Source organism: Mustela nivalis, assembly GCF_964662115.1.
Source record: "Mustela nivalis genome assembly, chromosome: 10".
NCBI classification, from domain to species: Eukaryota; Metazoa; Chordata; class Mammalia; order Carnivora; family Mustelidae; genus Mustela; species Mustela nivalis.
The window spans coordinates 73,791,079-73,813,317 of NC_139029.1; the positions used below are offsets into that span (position 1 = coordinate 73,791,079).

Sequence of the window (22,239 nt, forward strand, 5' to 3'; positions counted from 1 at the left end):
AGTACACAGATATGTTTCATGGATGGAGGGTTGAGGGAGTGAATAAGTAAACAAAGATTCAGGTTAAGGGTTAATGCTTATAATGCCTTTTAAAAATGTAGCTGGCTTTCTTGGAAGCTACAGCTAAGTGAAGAATACCCAGATTCCATTGCTCTTATATCAGTACGTTGTGAGAGGCAAACTCTCGTCTTCGTATCTGGTAGTAAAGAATTTTTATAGAGCTCTTTATATAAAATGCCTTCTACAACACAGTGAATAACGACAGCAGCTTTCACTGAGCACTTCCCAGGGCTCTGAGTACTGACTCAGCACTTTGGTACGGTATTCTGATTTAAGTGTTTATGGACTCCAGCAAGCTGTGCACCCGCAGTTAGAGGCAGTTAGAACCTCGGCATCCAGTACGTGTGCGAAAGGGCAGAAAACACCATGAGGACAAGGAAAACTAACGTCTGAGGTTCCGGCAGCTTCCTTGTCTCCCGGAGTCTGCCTCTCTGGAGCTCCTTCCTGCTTATCTTTTTATATTGCTTGGCTATATGCGAAAATGAGGCTCTTTTGCCTCAGTTCAGGAGTTCACACTGCCTTATCACCTGCCTGGAATCAAGAATCAGACCTTGGTCTTCTCTCCTGGTGAGGGTGTGCCCACACGTACCTTTGTCTTTTTGTGTTCCCGTAGAATATTGACTTCTAAGCCAAATTGCCTGCAGAGGGTCTGTCCCTGTGAGTCACCTTTAGAATAACCTGTTAAAAAGAGTTGTATGGTACTGTCCATCTGGACAGTGAAGAATTCGTGTCAGAGCTGATCCTTTTAAACTCTGGCACAATTAACAGTGACCTCAGCTATCGCTGTAATGAACAGCGACAGCGTTTGGCTCGCAGGTTCAGTGCCTTCTACGCCCGCTCCTAGAATGCTGTTACAGGTCACCAGGATTTGTTCTGGTCTGGTTCAGACCTTTATTACATTTTTGTTTTTCTTTTTCTTTTTTTCCTGTGTCATGCTCTGGGTACATGCAGATAAAAGAAACTCACCTCCTTTAGGGTGGAAATTCAAACCTAGGTGGAGGGAGAGGAGCCCGACAGATTGATGGAACTCCCAGTGGAACAAGGGCCATGAGCAGCCGTGGTCTGCGACTGTGCTCATTTCTAGTCCTAATGGCTGGGCTGTTTTAATGAACCACCAAGTAGCCTCATGAATTACATGTCCAGGGTATGGGATAGCCAAAGCTGAGTATCTTTTACTAACTTTGAGAAGTTTTCTCAGGGTTAGTAAGATGAACACCAGGCAAGGCACTCAGGTGCTTTCTAGCAACCTGGACTAAATCAGGAACAAGGACTGGTAGGTTCCCAGCTGTCTGTATCCAGAGCAGATCCCATGGTTTTGTGACGAGAGGGCCTTTCTGTCACAAAGACAACTGGAACAGAATGTGGCAAGACTTCCCGGGATCATGGAAAGGTCCTGACCCGGGGGTCAGATATCTCCATTCTGGCTCACTTTCCTTTGCCCAGTCTCAGGTGTGTGCAGTCATACTCGGGAGTAGCAATATTAAAGGTGAGTAAACTTGAAAAGAAAATGGTCAGTTTGGGCCTAAGATGTCTTTTCTTACAGGTGGGAAGAATTTAGAAATGCAAATATAACTACCCTTAACAATCCCACTGGCTGCCTCATAAACTGGACGAAGTTAGGATTAGAAGACTTTGAGCAGACATTTCTCTCTGAGCCTGGGATGGCTTTCTCTGGAGCCTTTATTAGGGCCCCTTTTGCAGAGCTGATCAGACCATCTCCATACCTCTTTCTCTGTTTGTGCTTCCTCTAGGCTTCTTTTTCAGTGGGGACAGCTACTAATTTTTCTTCTTATTATTTCCCTTTTTATCCCCAGCTCCTGTACCTAGCACCCTGTAAATGTTTGTTGAATGAAATGCAGTTTCTAGTAGAAGGTGCCTAAGCGATGCCTGTAGGTACTGAAGTATTTGTGCAGTTCTCTTGGCCTGAGTTCCTGGTCAAGGCAATGCTAGTGATAATTTGTGAAAGAAAACTCTAATGTTTGCACGAAATGAAATGTGGAAACCATTGATTTAGACGTTCTTTTGTTCCGTGAATGAGATCTCATTTTCTAGCTTTCAAACATGGGCCTTGACTTTTAGAATTAAAAGCTAGTAGAAAAGGCAAGGAAATACACAATGGTATATTAAAATATTTTTGTTAATTCCTGAGATATTTTGTCTTAGATTTTCTAAAATGTATCGAGAATTCTATTCCTTAACTTTGAAGTGGATTTTCTCTGTGAATAGCACTGTTCTAAAGAGAAAGTCCAAGTAGGTACTAAAATATACTTGGTTTTTGTAGCTCACAAATTCTGGATTTTCTCAAGTCCTTTTCTTTCAGATGTTAAGTGGATTCATAAAAAGCTTTTGGAAGGGTACCTGGGTAGCCCAGTTAGTTAAAAGTCTGGATCTTCATTTTGGCTGTAACCTCAGGGTTAGGAGATCACTCTGCCCCTCCCCCACTTTAAAAAAAAAAAAGCTTTTGGAGGTAGCAAAATGGGTGGATTTTGTGAAATCTGATCTTAGTAGGTTTTAGTTCTTTATTTTTCTTAAGGTCCTTTTTTTTTTTTCTTTTCGGTGTTCCAGATTTCATTGTTTATGCACCACACCCAGTGCTCCATGCAATACGTGTCCTTAATACCCACCACCAGGCTCACCCAACCCCCCCCACTCCCCTCCCCTCCCAAGCCCTCAGTTTATTTCTCAGAGTCCACATTATCTCACGGTTTGTCTCCCCCTCCAATTTCCCCCAACTCCTCCCAGCTCACTTCTCTCCATCTCCCAATGTCCTCGGTGTTATTCCTTATGCTCTACAATAAGTGAAACCATATGATAATTGACTCTCTCGCTTGACTGGTTTCACTCAGCATAATCTCCTCCAGTCCCATCCATGTTGATACAAAAGTTTGGTATTCATCCTTTCTGATGGAGGTATAATACTCCATTGTAAAAATGGATCATATCTTCTTTATCCATTCGTCCGTTGAAGGGCATCTTGGTTCTTCCCACAGTTTGCTGACTGTGGCCGTTACTGCTATGAACTTTGGAGTACAGATAGCCCTTCTTTTCACTACATCAGTGCCTTTGGGGTAAATACCCAGTACTGCAATTGCAGGGTCATGGGGAAGCTCTATTCTTAATTTCTTAAGGAATCTCCACACTCTTTTCCAAAGTGGCTGCACCAACTTGCATTCCCTCCATCAGTGTAAAAGGGTTCCCCTTTCTATATAACCTCTCCAACACTTGTTGTTTCCTGTCCTGTTAATTTTGGCCATTCTGACTGGTGTAAGGTGGTATCTCAATGTGGTTTTGATTTGAATCTCACTGATGGCTGGTGATGAACATTTTTTCACGTGTCCATTAGCCATTTGCATGTCTTCTTTGGATAAGTGTCTGTTCATATCTTCTGCCCATTTTTTGACATGATTATCTGTTTTGTGTGTGTTGAGTTTGAGGAGTTCTTTATAGATCCTGGATATCAGCCCTTTGTCTGTAGTGTCATTTGCAAATATCTTCTCCCATTCTGTGGGTTTCCTCTTTGTTTTGTTGACTGTTTCCTTTGCTATGCAGAAGCTTTTGATCTCGATGAAATCCCAAAGGTTCATTTTTGCTTTTGTTTCCTTTGCCTTTGGAGACTTGTCTTGAAAGAAGTTGCTGTGGCCGATGGAGGTTACTGCCTATGTTCTCTAGGATTTTGATAGATTCCTGCCTCACATTTAGGTCTTTTATCCATTTCGAGTTTATCTTTGTGTATGGTATAGAGAATGGTCAAGTTTCATTCTTCTACACATAGCCATCCAATTTTCCCAACACTACTTTTTGAAGAGACTTTTTTCCACTGTATATTTTTTCTTGCTTTGTCGAAGATTATTTGACCATAAAGTTGAGGGTCCATATCTGGGCTTGCTACTCTGTTCCACTGGTCTATGTGTCTGTTTTTGTGCCAGTACCATGCTCACTTGGTGATCACAGCTTTGTAGTAAAGCTTGAAATCAGGCAGCATGATGCCCCCAGTTTTATTTTTCCTTTTCAATATTTCCTTAGCAATTCGGGGTCTCTTCTGATTCCATACAAATTTTAGGATTGTTTTTTCCAGCTCTTTGAAAAATACTGGTGGAATTTTGATCAGGATGTCATTGAAAGTATAGATTGCTCTGGGCAGTATAGACATTGTAACTATGTTTATTTTTCCAGTCCATGAGCATGGAATGGTCTTCCATCTTTTTGTGTCTTCTTCGGTTTCTTTCATGAGTGTTCTGTAGTTCCTTGAGTACAGATCCTTTACCTCTTTGGTTAGATTTATTCCCAAGTATCTTATGGTTCTTGGTGCTATAGTAAATGGAATCGATTCTGTAATTTCCCTATCTCTATTTTCATTGTTAGTGTATAAGAAAGCAACTGATTTCTGTACATTGATTTTGTACCCTGCCAGATTACTGAATTGCTGAATGAGTTCTAGTAGTTTGGGGGTGGAGTCTTTTGGGTTTTCCATAGAAAGTGTTATGTCATCTGCGAAGAGAGAGAGTTTGACTTCTTCTTTGCCAATTTGAATACCTTTTATTTCTTTTTGTTGTCTGATTGCTGTTGCTAGGACTTCTAGTACTATGTTGAACAAGAGTGGTGAGAGTGGGCATCCTTGTCATGTTTCTGATCTCCAAAAGAGAAGGCTGTCTGCTTTTCCTCTTTGAGGATGATATTCACTCTGGGTTTTTCAGAAATGGATTTTATGAAGTTGAGGAATGTTCTCGCTATCCCTGTACTTTGAATAATTTTAATCAGGAATGAGTGCTATATCTTGTCAAATGCTTTTTCTGCATCAATTGAGAGGACCATGTGGTTCTTCTCTCTTCTCTTACTGATTTGTTCTGTCACATTGATTGATTTGTGAATGTTGAACCACCCTCTCATCCCATGGATAAATCCCACCTGGTCATGATGGATAATGTTTTTAATGTACTATTGGATTCTGTTAGCTAGGATCTTGTTGAGAATCTTGGCATCCATATTCATCAGGGATGCTGGTCTGAAATTCTCCTTTTTGGTGGGATATTTGCCTGGTTTGGGGATCAGGGTAATGCTCGCTTCATAAAAAGAGTCTGGAAGTTTTCCTTCTGTTTCTATTTTTTGAAACAGCTTCAGGAGAATAGATATTATTTCTTCTTTGAATGTTTGGTAGACTTCTCCAGGGAATCTATCAGGTCCTGGGCTCTTGTTTTTTTTGGGAGGTTTATGATCAGTGCTTCAATCTCATTTCTAGATACTGGTCTATTCAGGTTGTTAATTTCGTCTTGATTCAGTTTTGGAAGTTTGTAGGTTTCCAGAAATACATCCATTTCATCTAGGTTGCTTAACTTATTGGCATATAACTGTTGATAATAATTTCTGATGATTGTTTCTATTTCCTTGGTGTTAGTCGTGATCTCTCCCTTTTCATTCATAATGTTATTAATTTGGGCCTTCTCTCTTGTCTTCTGGATTAGTTTGGCCAGTGGTTTATTGATCTTATTGATTCTTCCAAAAAACCAGCTTCTAGTTTCATTGATGTGTTCTACTATATCTTTTCATTTCTATCTCCATTGGTCTCTGCTCTAATCTTGATTATTTCCCTTCTTATGTGTGGGGTTGGCTTAATTTGTTGTTTATTCTCCAGTCCTTTAAGGTATAAAGATTGCTGGTGTATTCTGGATTTTTAAATTTTTTTTGGAATACATAGAGGGCTATGTATTTTCCCCTTAGGACTGCCTTTACTGTATCCCATAGGTTTTGGACCAAAGTGTCTTCATTCTCATTGGTTTCCAGGAATTATTTAAGTTCTTCTTTGATTTCCTGGTTGATCCAAACTTTTTTTTTTTTTTGATCCAAACATGCTTAAGCAAGGTGGTCTTTAGCTTCCAAGTGTTTAGTAGCTTTTAGATAGCCAAGTGGTTTGTAAAAATCAAGGGACAAGTCCCTAAATATTTTTTCTCAGTTATTTTTGATGTATCTAGACCAAAGAAGTGTTAGAGGAAAATTATTTTTTATTTTTATTTTTTTAAGATTTTATTTTTCATCTTTACAAGCAACGTGGGTCTCAAACTTATAACCCCAAGATTGAGAGTCCCATGCTCTATTAGCTGAGAAAATAGAAATAAAATTCTATTTATTAAAATAGAAAACAACTTATTTTTTTTTAAGATTTTATTTATTTATTTGACAGAGAGAGATCACAAGTAGACAGAGAGGCAGGCAGAGAGAGAGAGAGATATAAGGAAGCAGGCTCCCCGCTGAGCAGAGAGCCCTACTCGGGACTCGATCCCAGGACCCTGGGACCATGACCTGAGCCAAAGGCAGAGGCTTTAACCCACTGAGCCACCCAGGTGCCTCTGTTTAGTAGCTTTTAGATAGCCAGGTGGTTTGTAAAATCAAGGGACAAGTCCCTAAACATTTTTTCACAGTTATTTTTGAGGTATCTAGACCAAAGTAGTGTTAGAGGAAAATTATTTTTTATTTTTATTTTTTTAAGACTTTATTTTTCATCTTTACATGCAACATGGGTCTCAAACTTATAACCCCAAGATTGAGAGTCCCATGCTCTATTGGCTGAGAAAATAGAAATAAAATTCTATTTATTAAAATAGAAAACAACTTTTAAAAGAAAATTTCTGGGCACCTGGGCGGCTCAGTTGGTTGAGTATCCAATTCTTTTTTTTTTTTTTTCTTTTTTTTTGAGATTTATTTATTTAATTGACAGAGATCACAAGTAGGCAGAGAGGCAGGCAGAGAGAGAGGAGGAAGCAGGCTCCCCGCCGAGCAGAGAGCCCAATGTGGGGCTCGATCCCAGGACCCTAGGATCATAACCTGAGCCGAAGGCAGAGACTTTTAACCCACTGAGCCAACCAGGCGCCCCAGGATCCACCTCTTGATTTCGGCTTAGGTCATGATCTCAGGATCATGAGATTGAGCCCCACTTTGGGCTCTGCAGTGGACATGGAGCCTGAAACATTCTGTCCCTCTCCTCTGGCCCCCCTTCTTAAAAAAATAAATAAAAGAAAATTTCTTAAAATCTTTTTGAGAATGAGTAACACTGAGTTGTTGTATTTTTATACGGAATTATATTAGTTAAAGTATCTTGCATAATTATAATATTCATAACAGTATGTATTAATTAATAACATAATGGCGAGTCTAGTCTCAAAATGGAGGTAAAACTGCCACCCGGTCGCCCCCAGCCGGACTCCAGCCATTGCCGCCACTGCCGCCGGGGAGAGGAGGGCCATGATCCAAAGGAACCAGAGCAGTTGAGAAAACTATTTATTGGTGGTTTGAGCTTTGAAACTACAGATGATAGTTTAAGAGAACATTTTGAAGAATGGGGTACACTTACAGATTGTGTGGTGATGAGAGACCCCCAAACAAAACGTTCCAGGGGTTTTGGTTTTGGACTTATTCCTGTGTTGAAGAGGTGGATGCAGCAATGTGTGCCCGACCACACAAGGTTGATGGGCGTGTAGTGGAACCAAAGAGAGCTGTTTCTAAAGAGAATTCTGTAAAGCATGGCGAAGCATTAGATGAAGGACACTTCATCTAACAGTGAAGAAAATTTTTGTTGGTGGTATTAAAGAAGATACAGAAGAATATAATTTGAGAGACTACTTTGAAAAGTATGGCAAGATTGAAACCATAGAAGTTATGGAAGACAGGCAGAGTGGAAAAAAGACAGGATTTGCTTTTGTAACTTTTGATGATCATGATACAGTTGATAAAATTGTTGTTTAGACATACCACACTATTAATGGGCACAATTGTGAAGTGAAAAAGGCCCTTTCTAAACAAGAAATGCAGTCTGCTGCATCACAAAGAGGTCGAGGAAGTGGGTCTGTCAACTTCACAGGTCGTAGAGGAAACTTTGGAGGTGGTGGTAACTTTGGCCGTGGTGGAAACTTTGGTGCAAGAGGAGGGTATGGTGGTGGAGGTGGTGGCGGCAGAGGTAGTTATGGAAGAGGTGATGGTGAATATAATGGATTTGGGGGTGATGGTGGCAACTACGGTGGTGGTCCTGGTTACAGGAGTAAAGGAGGCTATGGTGGTGGTGGACCAGGGTATGGAAACCAAGGAGGTGGATACGGAGGTGGTGGTGGAGGATATGATGGTTACAATGAAGGAGGAAATTTTGGAGGTGGTAAATGGTGGTGGTGGGAACTATAATGATTTTGGAAATTATAGTGGACAACAGCAATCAAATTATGGACCCATGAAGGGGGGCAGTTTTGGTGGAAGAAGGTTGGGCAGTCCCTATGGTGATGGTTATGGATCTGGTGGTGGAAGCAGTGGATATGGTAGCAGGAGGTTCTAAAAAATTTTCAGAAGAAAAGGGCTACAGTTCTTAGCAGGAGGGAAGAGCAAGGATTTGTCAGGAAAGCTGCAGGTTACTTTTGAGACAGTTGTCCCAAATGCATTAGAGGAACTGTAAAAATCTACCACAGAAGGAACGATGATCCATAGTCAGAAAAGTTACTGCAGCTTAAATAGGGAACCCTTCTTGTTCAGGACTGTCATAGCCACAGTTTGCAAAAAGTATGGCCATTGATTAATGCAACATAGTTGCATAGTTAGATGTACATTCCTGAGGTCTTTATCTGTTGTAGCTTTGTCTTTCTCTTCTTCGTTTTCTTTTCATTACATCAGGTATATTGCCCAGTAAATTGTGGTAGTGGTACCAGGAATAAAAAATAAGGAATTTTTAACTTTAAAAAAAAATTAGTAACATAACATCTGTAACAGTTAATACTCATATAATATCAGTCATACAGAGCTCTGTTTGAAAATACTGAAGCATTCCTTCTCTCTCATTTTACATCTGAAGCATTTATTTTCTTTAATTTTAGGAGTTTTTCATGTCTGAATTGGGTGTGGCATGTGTGTATGTTCCTGCACACGTGTGTACATATGTTCAAATATACATTGAATGTTGAGGAAGGGTTCCTGGTAGTGATGATATAGCTCATAACTTCTTTATGAACTTTAACTTGTTCAGCTTTGATTTATTTCACTGAAGGATTTGAGGATTTGATCCTCACCAGTCTCAGGTGTTTACCCAATCTGCCCAGTTTGGCCAAGAAAACTGGCCGGTTTTTCATAGAACGCAGTAGAAAGAAAATGAACGTTCGTATTTGATTGGGTCGGGAACTCATACCTATGTGAAAAATATATGTATTAGATTAATTAATCAAGCTCTTTACTATTTCATATGCTAAATTTTTTTTTAAAGATTTTATTTATTTATTTGACAGAGAGAGATCACAAGTAGACAGAGGCAGGCAGAGAGAGAGAGAGGAAAGCAGGCTCCCTGCTGAGCAGAGAGCCCGATGCGGGCCTCGATCCTAAGACCCTGAGATCATGACCTGAGCCGAAGGCAGTGGCTTAACCCACTGAGCCACCCAGGCACCCTCATATGCTAATTTTTTTTCATTAAGTAACACTTCCAAGCCATTTGTCTTCCTTCTAATAGGGGTATCAAAGGTCTTCTTGTGCAGATGGGATTAATTTTTAAAGTTTTAAATTAGGTGGCCATATTTTTCTGTTTTGATGCTAGGATTTTGCTGTATGCTAATAATAATCTCCTTAATATAAGTTTTTGAACAAACACTAAGTTCCCCACATTTATACTGCTAAAGAACATGAGCAAAAAACAAGATTTGAATCAGGTCTCTTGGGGTGCCTGGGTGGCTCAGTGGGTTGGGCCGCTGCCTTCGGCTCGGGTCATGATCTCAGGGTCCTGGGATCGAGCCCCGCATCGGGCTCTCTGCTCCGCGGGGAGCCTGCTTCCCTCTCTCTCTCTCTCCTCTCTGCCTACTTGTGATCTCTGTCTGTCAAATAAATAAATAAAATCTTTAAAAAAAAAAATGAATCAGATCTCTTTGGCATCAAACTTTGCCACCTCCTAATATAAGTAATTTTCATTGGGGGGCACCTGGCTTGCTCAGTTGGTGGAGTGTGTAACTCTTGATCTCGGGGTTGTACGTTTGAGCCCCATGTTGGGTGTAGAGATGACTTAAAAATAAAATCTTAAAAAAAAAAATAAGTAATTTTAATTGAAATGTTTTTGAAAGAAATGAAATTAAAACCAGAGTTTTACTGTCTTTTATCCTGGGATTCCTTCTGTGTACATAATGCCACATGCTAATTCAAAATTCAAGGAATTGGCCAAACCCTCTTCAGTTAAAGACTAATTAAGATGGGCTTGCTTTTCTTCTCAGTGATTCTTTTTCTGCATTCAAATTCAGCAAACATCTTTGGGCCTTACTTTGTGTCAGACCCTAAACTGAATTGCTTCTAATACATGGCAATATTGTTATTAAGATTTAATAGATGAGGGGTGCCTGGCTGGCTCAGTGGGTTAAAGCCTCTGCCTTCAGCTTAGGTCATGATCCCAGGGTCCTGGGATTGAGCCCGGCATCTGGCTCTCTCCTCAGCAGTGAGCCTGCTCCCCCGCCCCCACTGCCTGCGTCTCTGCCTACTTGTGATCTCTGTTAAATAAATAAATAAAATATTTAAAAAAAAAAAAAAAGATTTAATAGATGAGACATGGAGTGGATAAGAAAAGTGCTAAAGATTTTTCTTCAGAACGAGTTCAGTGTAATCATAATAACATAGCAATCATTTTAGAACATATTTGAACCTAGAATGCTGTGTAGCGTGACTCTACAATTAGGATACCTCCTTTCACTATCCTGTTTCTGTTGAGAGGCAGTTTAGGCAGTAAAATAAAGATTGAGGTCTGGCTTCTAAATTTTAATGACTTGTTTTTGTTTTTGGTTTTGTTTTTGTTTTTGTTTTAAAAGATTTTATTTATTTATTTGAGAGAGAGACAGTGAGAGAGAGCATGAGCAAGTAGAAGGTCAGAGAGCGAAGCAGACTCCCCATGGAGCTGGGAGCCGGATGCGGGACTCGATCCCGGGACTCTGGGATCATGACCTGAGCCGAAGGCAGTCGTCCAACCAACTGAGCCACCCAGGCGTCCCTAAATTTTAATGACTTTATTGAGATTTAATTCATATACCATACAATTCACCCAGTTAAGTATACTTTTCAGCATTTTTCAGTATATTCACGGGGTTGTCCAACCATCATCATAGCTTCTAATTTTTGAACCTGGCTATTGGTTATTGGTTTAGTCCATTATTACTGGTCATGCTTTCAGATAAGAAAACAGAAGCAAGGACACCTGGGTGGCTCCGTTATTAAGCCTCTGCGTTTGGCTCAGGTCATGATCCCAGGACACTGGGATCGAGTCTGGTATCAGGCTCCTTGCTCAGCAGGAAGTCTGCTTCTCCCTCTCTCACTCCCCCTGCTTGTGTTCCCTTTCCTGCTATCTCTCTCTGTCAAATAAATAAATATAATCTTTTTTTTTTTTAATGAAAATAGAATCATATAGTGTAAAAGAATTTAGATTCAGTCTGTTCTTTCCTGATTCATCATTGTTCAAAGTCCATTAATTTTCCTCTTTCAGTTCTAGTACAGAAAACTTTCCCAATTCCCATCAGAAATGTGTACTTATGGGAATGTTAAGCTGATTTTCGTTAGTACCATAAACAGAGAAGCCTTGGAATGTGAAATCCTCATGCTTGTAATGTAATTCTTTAAGTCCTTTGCAATAGACGTACTATAAAGGAGAACCCAAAGAATGTATGCAATTAATACTAAGTGTGCCTTTCTCGGGTTAAAAGAAACAAAAACACCCTTATACATGGTTATATCCATTCTGAGTCCCCATTCACTAAAGAGATCAAACCTTGGATATGGAAGTTAGGTACTGATCTCTCTCATTGACTTCACTTTTACATTAGAAAGTCACTTGAGGATCATCATGTACTTAACGTACTATATTATATGAATATATATTTAATATACTTGGTATGCACTTGCATATATGAAAAGCAATTTCTGTTTTCAAAGCGCTCCTGCATTTTCAGGCAGTTAATGGTTGAAACACTCCCTGGGAGGTAGGAGGTTTTTACTCTGTTTTTGATGGGTAAAATGGGCTAACAGGCACACTTACTGAAGTCCTGTGTTTGAGATAAGAGCTAGTCGGTGGCTGACGTTGCAGGAAAGTACTGGTTTCCTGCCTTATGGGCCCAGGCACTCCCTTAAGACTACATTTAAACCATGCATGCCTCGGTTTGTTTCCACCTTGTGACTTACCTGTAAAATGTGCGATCTGTACAGGGGCATACTAGATGAAGAATGGGATAACAATGGAATTATTTGTAGTTTCTATAATACCTAACTCCTCCCATATCTCCAGGCCTTTGTGCTTGCTACTTCTGTCAAAATCCTATTTCCTACCCTCCCAGGCACCCTATGACAGTCCCCGTTCTTCTGATCTCAACTTGGAAACCACCTCTCTGTGGAGCCCCACCCCCGGTTATCAGATGCAGACGTGGGTTTGTGCTGTCCTACACCTCCTATATTTTGTATTAACCCAGTCAGGGCAGTTTTCTTACTGTGTTGTAATAGCACGCTTACTGCTAATGGGATGTCCACTAGACTGGGAACTCCTGGAGGGCAAGGACTAAGTTACATCATGTCCACATTCCCCTCCCTGGTGCCTGGCTCATGGTTTTTGACATCGTGAAAGGTCACCTTAGGGAAGGAGGTGGTGATTACATAATTTCATTTCTCCATCTCCTCAAAGCCAAGGACAAGGGTCAGAAGTTCCCTCCTTCAGCAGCCGACCATAGCCAACAGCACAGCCACTGGAAGACTGCACGATAGAGGAGATAGGAAGATGAAAGATTCTGTTAACCGTGTCACTTAATTAGCCCGGGGAGGTCTGTTAAGCTTTTTGTGCTCTGGTTTCTGCATCCTGGTAGCCAGTAGCAGTGCCTCATTCCCCGGGTTACAGTGAAAGTCCGCAGAAGTATTTCATAGAAAAGTAGTTTGCAAACTGCACACACAAGGGGTAAGGAAGAGAGGCAGCATCACCCGCTAGAAGGAACATGTGGCTTGGCCTTAGCTGAGATTTTTCAATCCAGATTTCTCCACTAATTATTTGACTTCCACAACTTAATCCCTGCAGGCCAGTTTCTCTGTCAGGGGAAAATAATCCCACTGTGGCAAATGAGAGTAATGTGAGGGTTAGAAGAAATTCGGGCGGTGTTCCACTGGCGTTCATCTGTGCGCCTTGAGCTGGTCCCAGCCAGAGCTGTTGCACATGGTAGATTCATACCTCTGTACCTACTTTTCTGTGGCAGATTCAGTCCTTTGTCATCCGGGGAGAGTAGGTCCCTGGCCTCTGACCCCAGCCAGCCTGTGCAAGCCTTGGATGAGGGAAGGTGGAGCTTCTGTCTGCGGCACTGAGTGTTTGTAGGGCATATACTTTTATCATTTCTTTTTGAAACTTTTTATTGAAGTTAAAACATAATAAATAACCAAAAAGGCACATAGCCTCAATGTACAGATCACATTTTCTAAACCGAGCAGACCCACATAACTAGACCATTCATTCCCATGGATGCCTGATATTCCACTTTGTGAATATGCCACGTTTCATTTTTTCATTCTACCGGTGGTAAACATGTAGCTAGCTTCCAGTGTAGGGCGATTGCAACTAGTGCTTCTGGAAATGTCTTTTATATGTGGCTTTTGATAAGGATATGTTTTTCTTCTGGGTATATTGCTGGGTCATAGAGTGTGCACATGTTCAATTTTAGTAGATATTAACCCAGAAGTTTCCCAGCATGGTTTTATCGGTTTACTCCTACCAGCAGTGTTTAAGGGTTCTCCTTGCTCCCCATCCTCACCAGCACTTGATATTACCTTTCTTTTTCATTTTGGTGGCTTTTATATAATTAGGTAGCATTTTGGAAGTAGAACTGTTCCCTCACCCCACAAAACCTGAAACTCTAAACTGTAATACATTCATTTCAGGAATGCGTCCCACACAGAAGCAGATTATACCAGATGTAAAACTCCTATGATAGTGCTTGGCATATGGGAGGAAGGTGACACATAACTAGCTGCCGTTGTTGTCATCATCATCATTGTTGTCACTGAATGCCTTCTCTGTTCTTGAGAGGAGAGAGAGTAGGTCACAGTGGATGGCAGGTGAATAGGAAGGCATAGTCCCTGCCCACATCCTTTAGGAAGGAGCTCATGATCTACAGGAAGAGACAAATACTAGAAAAAGATATTATTAGACCATATGATGGGAGTTTTGGGAAAAGAGGCGGTGCTTGAGGAATCCGTAGGAGTTGAACAGAAAGAAAGAAGGGAAGTGGGCTGGAGGAAATGGCAGGGGCACGGAACCCTTGGCGTTCTGTGCTGTAGAGTAGACAGCATGCTGGAGGAGAAGAGCCCACGCTTGCATGCTGGTTCCCTGTTGTTCAGATGTTGGCACCCTTGCTGGGTTGTGGGGTCCTCATTAGCAATCATCTGGGGTCATTGTGAAGTTATAGTACTCTAGTGCTCTGTTCTCTGCCCCCACCTTTTAACTTTCTCTTCCTCCTCTGGGAAAGTGACCCACCTCCTCTTCTCACTCCTGGAATCAGAGCCTGTCCCGAGTCCAAGGTGCTGTAAAACCACAGATGAAGCTTTAACGGCTACGAAATACTGGTTACAAAGATCCCACAGCTTCTTTGCTGTCTGAGCCTTTAGCTATTTATCTTTATGCAGAGGCCTGGCTTAGAGTTTTTATTCTTGTCAGAGTTGCACCGTGGTGGCATTTAGGTTTAATCAAATGCTCTTCGACCCGATACCATATGCAGAGAGCTGATCGCTGTTCTGGAGGGATGTTGAGGAGGAGGAGATGCTGACGATGGTAGTCAAGAGCCGTACGGTCTTTCCTTGGTGAAGCACCTGCTACGCGGCAGGCGTTGGCTAGAAGGGAATGAGGAGGGCAGGCATGGCCCCTGGCCCTTGGCTCTACTGAATTTAAAATCTGGTCTGGGATCAGACAAGTAGTCAGTTGGTCCCACCGCAGTGTGACAAAGACTGTCCTGGGCAAAGGGACAGAGTCCTGTGAGAGCACGTTGGAGAAGAGCCCCATGCAGACGGGGGTTAGGCAGGACTTTCTGGGAAAGAAGACAGAAACCTGGTAGCCTAATGAAGGTGACTGGGAAGGAAGTAGAGGAAACAGTGCATAGAAGGACCTGAAGACAGGGGGGCAATGAGTGGCTGGTTGGAGAAGCTGGAAGACATTATCAGCCTAGAGTGTAGAGAATCTTTGGAGAAGAGTTTTAACCAAAGGACCCGCAGCAGGTGGGAGATGCATTGAAGGAAGTCAAGAGTGGAGACAGACAGACAGCAAAAGGCAAACATCATGTGATTTCATTTCTATGTGGAAACCATAAAAGACAAAACGAACAAACAAAAACAGAGATTGACTCACAGGTGCAGAGAACAACCCTAAGGTTGCCAGAGGAAGGTGGCAGTGAAGGGATGACCAAAATAGGTGAAGGGGATTGGGGAGTACAGACTTCAGGTTACAAGACAAAGAAGTCATAGGAGTGAAACGTACAACGTAGGAGGTACAGTCAATAATATTGTAATCATTTTGGTGACAGATGGTGACCACACTGACCACAGTGAGCATTTTGTGATGTACGTAATTGTTGAATCACTGTTTTATACACCCAGAGCTAATGGAGCATTTCACGTCAACTCTACTTTAATAACAATAATTATATAAGTAGCTAAATAAATAAAAATAAAGACTGGAAGCAGAGAAACCAGTTGTAATAATTAGGACTTAACAGACAGGTAAGTAATATTCACAGCAGGATGACTTTCAAAATTCCCTTCTCCCCTCAGTTCTCCAACCCAAACATCCTGACTTCTTTAGAGCCCAATGCCACGATCTGAAGAGTAAAGAAAAATCTTATTAGAAAGAGGTATTTTTTTTTTCCTATTATTTATATGTATGGCCCTTTAAAACCATGGTCCTTGGGTGTGATTGGATGAAGTTCTTTGCCAGGAAGAAACCTGGGAGGTGTGTTCTGCAATCTCTGTATTTGAAGTAAGAGTCATGGTAACCTGTGGCTTGGTGCTGTGTTTGTGCATTCTGTGTAGGGACCAAAGAGCTCACATGACATGTGGTGAACTGTTTCTCATGGAGCTTGGCCCACTGCACACTCCGGTAGCCTGGCTTCCTGCGTAAATTCCCAACTACTCACAAAACCAAACACACACACACACACACACACACACACACACACACACACAAACAAGATGGAAGAGCTCAGGATAAGGGGATTCCAGTGGGAATGTTATCTCCCACTTCCTTGGTCATTTTTTAATAAAGACTGGTGGCCAGGCATTTCATACTTCAGCCTTGAAGTCTAGAAGTGTGATTTCTAGTGATCTTTACTAAGTTTAAGGACAATGGAATAGTTTCTATGTATTTGGAATCCTTGGGCTTACATTTACCTCTTACGTAAAAGACATTCCACTTAAAAAAAAAAAAAAAAACTATAGATAGGAGAATTGCTATTACAAATGAGTAGATATTCATTGTATTTTATTAAGAAATATTATGTTCCTGCCTTGTGCAGCACGAGATGTATGTAGAGAGTTTCAGAAGAAACAAGACAGCGTCCTGACTTTCAGAGACTTTGTAACAGAGCCCGCAGAGTCAGTGTTCTGATCCCACCACTCTCTGTTTTGTCATCCAAGAGAGATACTAGTAACCAGTCATTTCACACTTCTTTGCCTCAGAATCAGCCTCAGAATCCTTCTCAACACAGCAGTCCAGGCAACTTTGGCGTCATTAGATTTTTAAAAACCTGTTTTCTTTCCTTTATTTTAAAATATAATATATTCCCAGAATTTTCAGTTTTTGTCTGGCCTTTTATCTTTCTTTCTTTTTACTAGCTTTTCAAAGAATTACGTCATATTCTAGTTGAATACTGGAACCTGAGAGCATCTCAAAAAAGTAAAATGTGATAGTGTTACTTTTCAAGAAGCTGAAACTTCCAGATTCAAGAAGATAAACACTGATTTCACATGTATGATCACAGAGGCCCATTCCCAGCACTTGCCCTAGAAACTTTGAGTTTTTCTTGCTTTCGTCAAGGATGATTGTCCTTTGTACTTTTATTCTTTGTAGGAATTGTTTCAGGACTGTAACACTGCCAGCCATCAGTGACTGGTGACCATATTTTCAGGTGATCTGGTACTGGACTTCCCTTCGTTGTGTCTGGGGTCGCTGCTTTGGTAGAGATCAAAGGTCTTGCCGGCCCTGACCTCTTTGGTGTCTTGTCACTGATCATTCCACCTGTGTCTCTGGCCCTCTTTTCATGCCACAGGTGGTTCCACAGGGGCATGAAAAGGCCAAAGTTCCAGTTCTATATATTGATAAACCCCAAGTATGTATATACTAAGACTCCTCTTAAACTCTAGGCCCTTAATTTCAGCTGTCCATGGCACATTTCCACCAGAATGAGAAGAGCTAACGTAACAAGGGAACAAGTACTGTGGCCAGAGGCTAGAGCTTTATAATCAATACTTAACTTAAGCTTTCCAATATCCCTCAGAAGTTATCATCCCCATTATACAGATGGAAAACACAAGACTTTGGAGAATCATACCGTTAGTAAGTGATCAGCCTGAATCTGGTACACAAAGCTTATGTAGAATTTAATAGTATATGCGGACTCTTCCATTTTGGCTTGTACAAAATAGAAGTCCTCTCACCTCACTTCCTGAGACTCCAGTCTTAACCTTGAATCTGTCCAGTCCAGATACCCTCATGTTCTCACATCCTTCTTCAAGGTCCAGGAAGTTAAAAATCTTTCAATTCTGGCTCCAAAACAGCTCTCAGACTTTTCCGCCCTTTCTACTCCAACTCTTCAGCACACTGCCCTTATTTCTCACCTAGGAAGCATTCTTCAGGGGCGCCTGGGTGGCTCAGTGGATTAAGCCTCTGCCTTCCGCTCAGGTCATGGTCTCAGGGTCCTGGGATCGAGCCCCGCGTCGTGCTCTCTGCTCAGCAGGGAGCCTGCTTCCTCCTCTCTCTCTGTCTCTGCCTGCCTCTCTGCCTACTTGTGGTCTCTCTCTGTCAAATAAATAAATAAAATCTTTAAAAAAAAAAAAAAGAAAGAAAGAAAGCATTCTTCATTCCCTATCCTGCCCCAACTTTTTTTTTTCTCTTCTCTTGGGTGAGGAGAGAAAAGCTCCTAAGACAAACCACAATTTTTTCTCATAGTTGTTCCTTTTAGCTTATTTTCTTTTCTTTTCTTTTTTTTTTTAAGATTTTTTTTTTTAATTTATTTATTTGACAGATCACAAGTAGGCAGAGAGGCAGGCAAAGAGAGAGAGAGGAGGAAGCAGGCTCTCCGCGGAGCAGAGAGCCTGATGTGGGGCTCAATCCCAGGACCCTGGGATCATGACCTGAGCCGAAGGCAGAGGCTTTAACCCACTGAGCCACCCAGGTGCCCCCCTTTTAGCTTATTTTCTACAATACCTACCTTGGATAAAAAGCTAGGACGTGAAAGAGAATGCTTTTGTTTGGAGCAAGTAAAGAGTTTTTGTGTGTTTGTTTTTCATTTAATGTTTTCACTTCCATCTTTATAATGATGCCTTTTGTTTTCTTGTTTTCTAGGAATGTTTACCCTTGCGGAAGTTGCTTCACTTAATGACATTCAACCAACTTACCGAATCCTGAAACCATGGTGGGACGTATTTATGGATTACCTGGCTGTCGTTATGTTGATGGTAGCCATCTTTGCAGGAACCATGCAACTTACCAAAGATCAGGTGGTCTGCTTGCCAGTATTGCCATCTCCTGTAAATTCAAAGGCACACACGCCACTGGGAAATGCCGACGTTACCACCAATATCCCCAAGATGGAAGCAGCCACTGACCAAGACCAAGACGGGCGGACGGCAAGTGACATTTCCTTTGGCACATCTGCTGTGACACCTGACATACCTCTCAGAGCCACATATCCTCACACAGATTCGACAGTTCCAAATCAGGAGACAAAGAAGGAGAAGAAAGATCCAACAGGCCGAAAGACAAACTTAGATTTTCAGCAATATGTATTTATTAATCAGATGTGTTACCATCTGGCCCTTCCGTGGTATTCCAAGTACTTTCCATACCTTGCTCTCATACATACTATTATTCTCATGGTCAGTAGCAACTTTTGGTTCAAATATCCCAAAACATGCTCAAAAGTAGAACATTTTGTTTCAATACTAGGAAAGTGCTTTGAGTCTCCTTGGACTACCAAAGCGTTGTCTGAGACGGCGTGTGAAGACTCGGAGGAAAACAAGCAGAGAATAACAGGTGCCCAGACTCTACCAAAGCATGTGTCTACCAGCAGTGATGAGGGGAGCCCGAGTGCCAGTACCCCGATGATCAATAAGACAGGCTTCAAATTCTCAGCCGAGAAGCCTGTGATCGAGGTCCCCAGCATGACCATCTTGGATAAGAAAGACGGGGAACAGGCCAAAGCCCTGTTCGAGAAAGTGAGGAAGTTCCGTGCTCACGTGGAAGACAGTGACTTGATCTACAAACTTTATGTGGTCCAAACGTTCATCAAAACAGCCAAATTCATTTTCATCCTCTGCTATACTGCCAACTTCGTCAACGCCATCAGCTTCGAGCACGTCTGCAAGCCCAAAGTGGAGCACCTGACTGGCTATGAGGTGTTTGAGTGCACCCACAATATGGCTTACATGCTGAAGAAGCTTCTCATCAGTTACATATCCATTATCTGTGTTTATGGTTTTATCTGCCTCTACACTCTATTCTGGTTGTTCAGGATACCTTTGAAGGAATATTCTTTCGAAAAAGTCAGAGAAGAGAGCAGTTTCAGTGACATTCCGGATGTCAAAAACGACTTTGCATTCCTCCTGCACATGGTAGACCAGTATGACCAACTGTATTCGAAGCGCTTTGGCGTGTTCCTGTCAGAAGTCAGTGAAAATAAACTTAGGGAAATTAGCTTGAACCACGAGTGGACATTCGAGAAACTTCGGCAGCACGTGTCCCGCAATGCCCAGGACAAGCAGGAGCTCCACCTGTTCATGCTATCCGGCGTGCCCGACGCCGTCTTTGACCTCACAGACCTGGATGTGCTGAAACTTGAACTGATTCCGGAAGCTAAAATTCCCGCTAAGATCTCTCAGATGACTAACCTCCAAGAGCTCCACCTCTGCCACTGCCCTGCGAAAGTGGAACAGACAGCTTTTAGCTTCCTCCGCGATCACTTGAGATGCCTTCACGTGAAGTTCACCGACGTGGCTGAAATCCCTGCCTGGGTGTACCTGCTCAAAAACCTTCGGGAGTTGTACTTGATAGGCAATTTGAACTCTGAGAACAACAAGATGATCGGGCTCGAATCTCTCCGGGAGCTGCGGCACCTTAAGATTCTCCACGTGAAAAGCAATTTGACCAAAGTTCCCTCCAACATTACAGATGTGGCTCCACATCTTACCAAGTTAGTCATTCATAATGACGGCACTAAACTCTTGGTACTGAACAGCCTTAAGAAAATGATGAATGTCGCTGAGCTCGAACTTCAGAACTGTGAGCTGGAGAGAATCCCCCATGCTATCTTCAGCCTCTCGAATCTGCAGGAACTGGATTTAAAATCAAATAACATACGCACCATCGAGGAGATCATCAGTTTCCAGCATTTAAAACGACTGACGTGTCTGAAATTATGGCATAATAAAATCGCTACCATCCCTCCCTCCATCACCCATGTCAAAAACTTGGAGTCACTTTATTTCTCTAACAACAAGCTCGAATCCTTACCCGTGGCAGTGTTCAGTTTACAGAAACTCAGATGCTTAGACGTAAGCTACAACAACATTTCCGTGATTCCAATAGAGATAGGATTGCTTCAGAACCTGCAGCATTTGCATATCACTGGGAACAAAGTGGACATTCTGCCAAAGCAGTTGTTCAAATGCATGAAGTTGAGGACTTTGAATCTGGGGCAAAACTGCATCACCTTCCTCCCTGAGAAGATTGGTCAGCTCTCCCAGCTCACTCAGCTGGAGCTGAAGGGGAACTGCTTGGACCGCCTGCCAGCCCAGCTGGGCCAGTGTCGCCTGCTCAAGAAAAGCGGGCTTGTTGTGGAAGATCACCTTTTTGACACCCTGCCACTCGAAGTCAAAGAAGCATTGAATCAAGACATAAATATTCCCTTTGCAAATGGGATTTAAACTGAGATGATCCATGTGCAGGAACACCGTCCTAGAGGGCAGACACTCACGTACGAGTTATTGCAAGATAATGCATTTTAGGAGTAGATACATCTTCAAAAATAAAACACAGAGAGGATGCATAGAAGGCTGATAGAAGACGTAACCGAATGTTCCCTGTTTGTAGTGTTTTCAGTCAATTCATTTCCAGATCTTTTCTCTTTTCTTTTTTTCTTTTGGGGAAAGGGAAGGAACGATTATAATCACTAATCTTGGTTTCTTTTTAAATTGTTTGTAACTTGGATGCTGCCGCTACTGAATGTTTACAAATTGCTTGCCTGCTAAAGTAAATGATTAAATGGACATTTTTCTTACTATACCACCCTTTTGGAGGTGTCTTGATTTACTTTGCCGCATCGGTGCGGAATATAGCTTTAATGCAGACCACTGAAAGACGCATCAGGTCACAACTTGAAAATTTGGATTAGCTAAAATCATTGATTTCCTTCCTCTTTTAATTTAGAGTGCCTCACATAGGCACTTCTTACCACATTGGGTTAGGGCTCCTGTTTCTGAGAATCCCATTTCAGAGATTTTACACTTTTGAGGGCCCAGAACACAGTGAAGGTGTGTAGATTGTGGGGGTGGGGGGCCATTTGTTTTTTTTTTTTTTAATAACAAGAAAAAATAAAATAAAATGATATTTCCCTTACCAAGAGCTGTTTTCCTGTAGTCTAGAGTTACCATGAGACACATTTTTCTATCAATACTATAAGGTTGCCAATAAATAGAAAATGTTTTTAAAAAAATGAATTATAACCAAGACAAAATATTTTTTAATTATTTATTTGAGAGAGAGAGAGAGAGCACAGAAGTGCAGTAGGGAGGGGCAGAGGGGGAGAGAGAGAGAGAGAATCTTTAAGCAGACTCCCACTGAGAGGGGAGTCTAATATATATAAAGGAAAAAGTCTTATGTTTTATTGCTAGCACTTTCTCTGACTGCCTCCCCTAAACTCAAAAATCATGACCTGAGCTGAAACCAAGAGTCAGACGCTTAACCTACTG

The 22,239-nt window shown here is 41.7% G+C and overlaps 1 protein-coding gene and 1 pseudogene across 17 annotated transcripts in view; both read left to right on the forward strand.

Annotated features, from left to right (window-relative positions):
- LRRC8D (leucine rich repeat containing 8 VRAC subunit D) overlaps nt 1-21,553 on the forward strand; it is a 123,320-nt gene extending 101,767 nt beyond the window's left edge. For all 16 annotated transcript variants that reach the window (XM_082688615.1, XM_082688614.1, XM_082688608.1 and 13 more), the window contains one exon: nt 18,617-21,553. In XM_082688615.1, the coding sequence (XP_082544741.1) occupies nt 18,619-21,195 (2,577 nt within the window). In that variant the 5' untranslated portion in view covers nt 18,617-18,618 and the 3' untranslated portion in view covers nt 21,196-21,553. The remainder of the gene's footprint in view (nt 1-18,616) is intronic.
- LOC309843287 (heterogeneous nuclear ribonucleoprotein A3 pseudogene) lies at nt 7,203-8,588 on the forward strand (annotated as a pseudogene). Its single transcript has one exon. The product of its transcript is annotated as a heterogeneous nuclear ribonucleoprotein A3 pseudogene (transcript).
- Nucleotides 21,554-22,239: the final 686 nt, after the last annotated feature.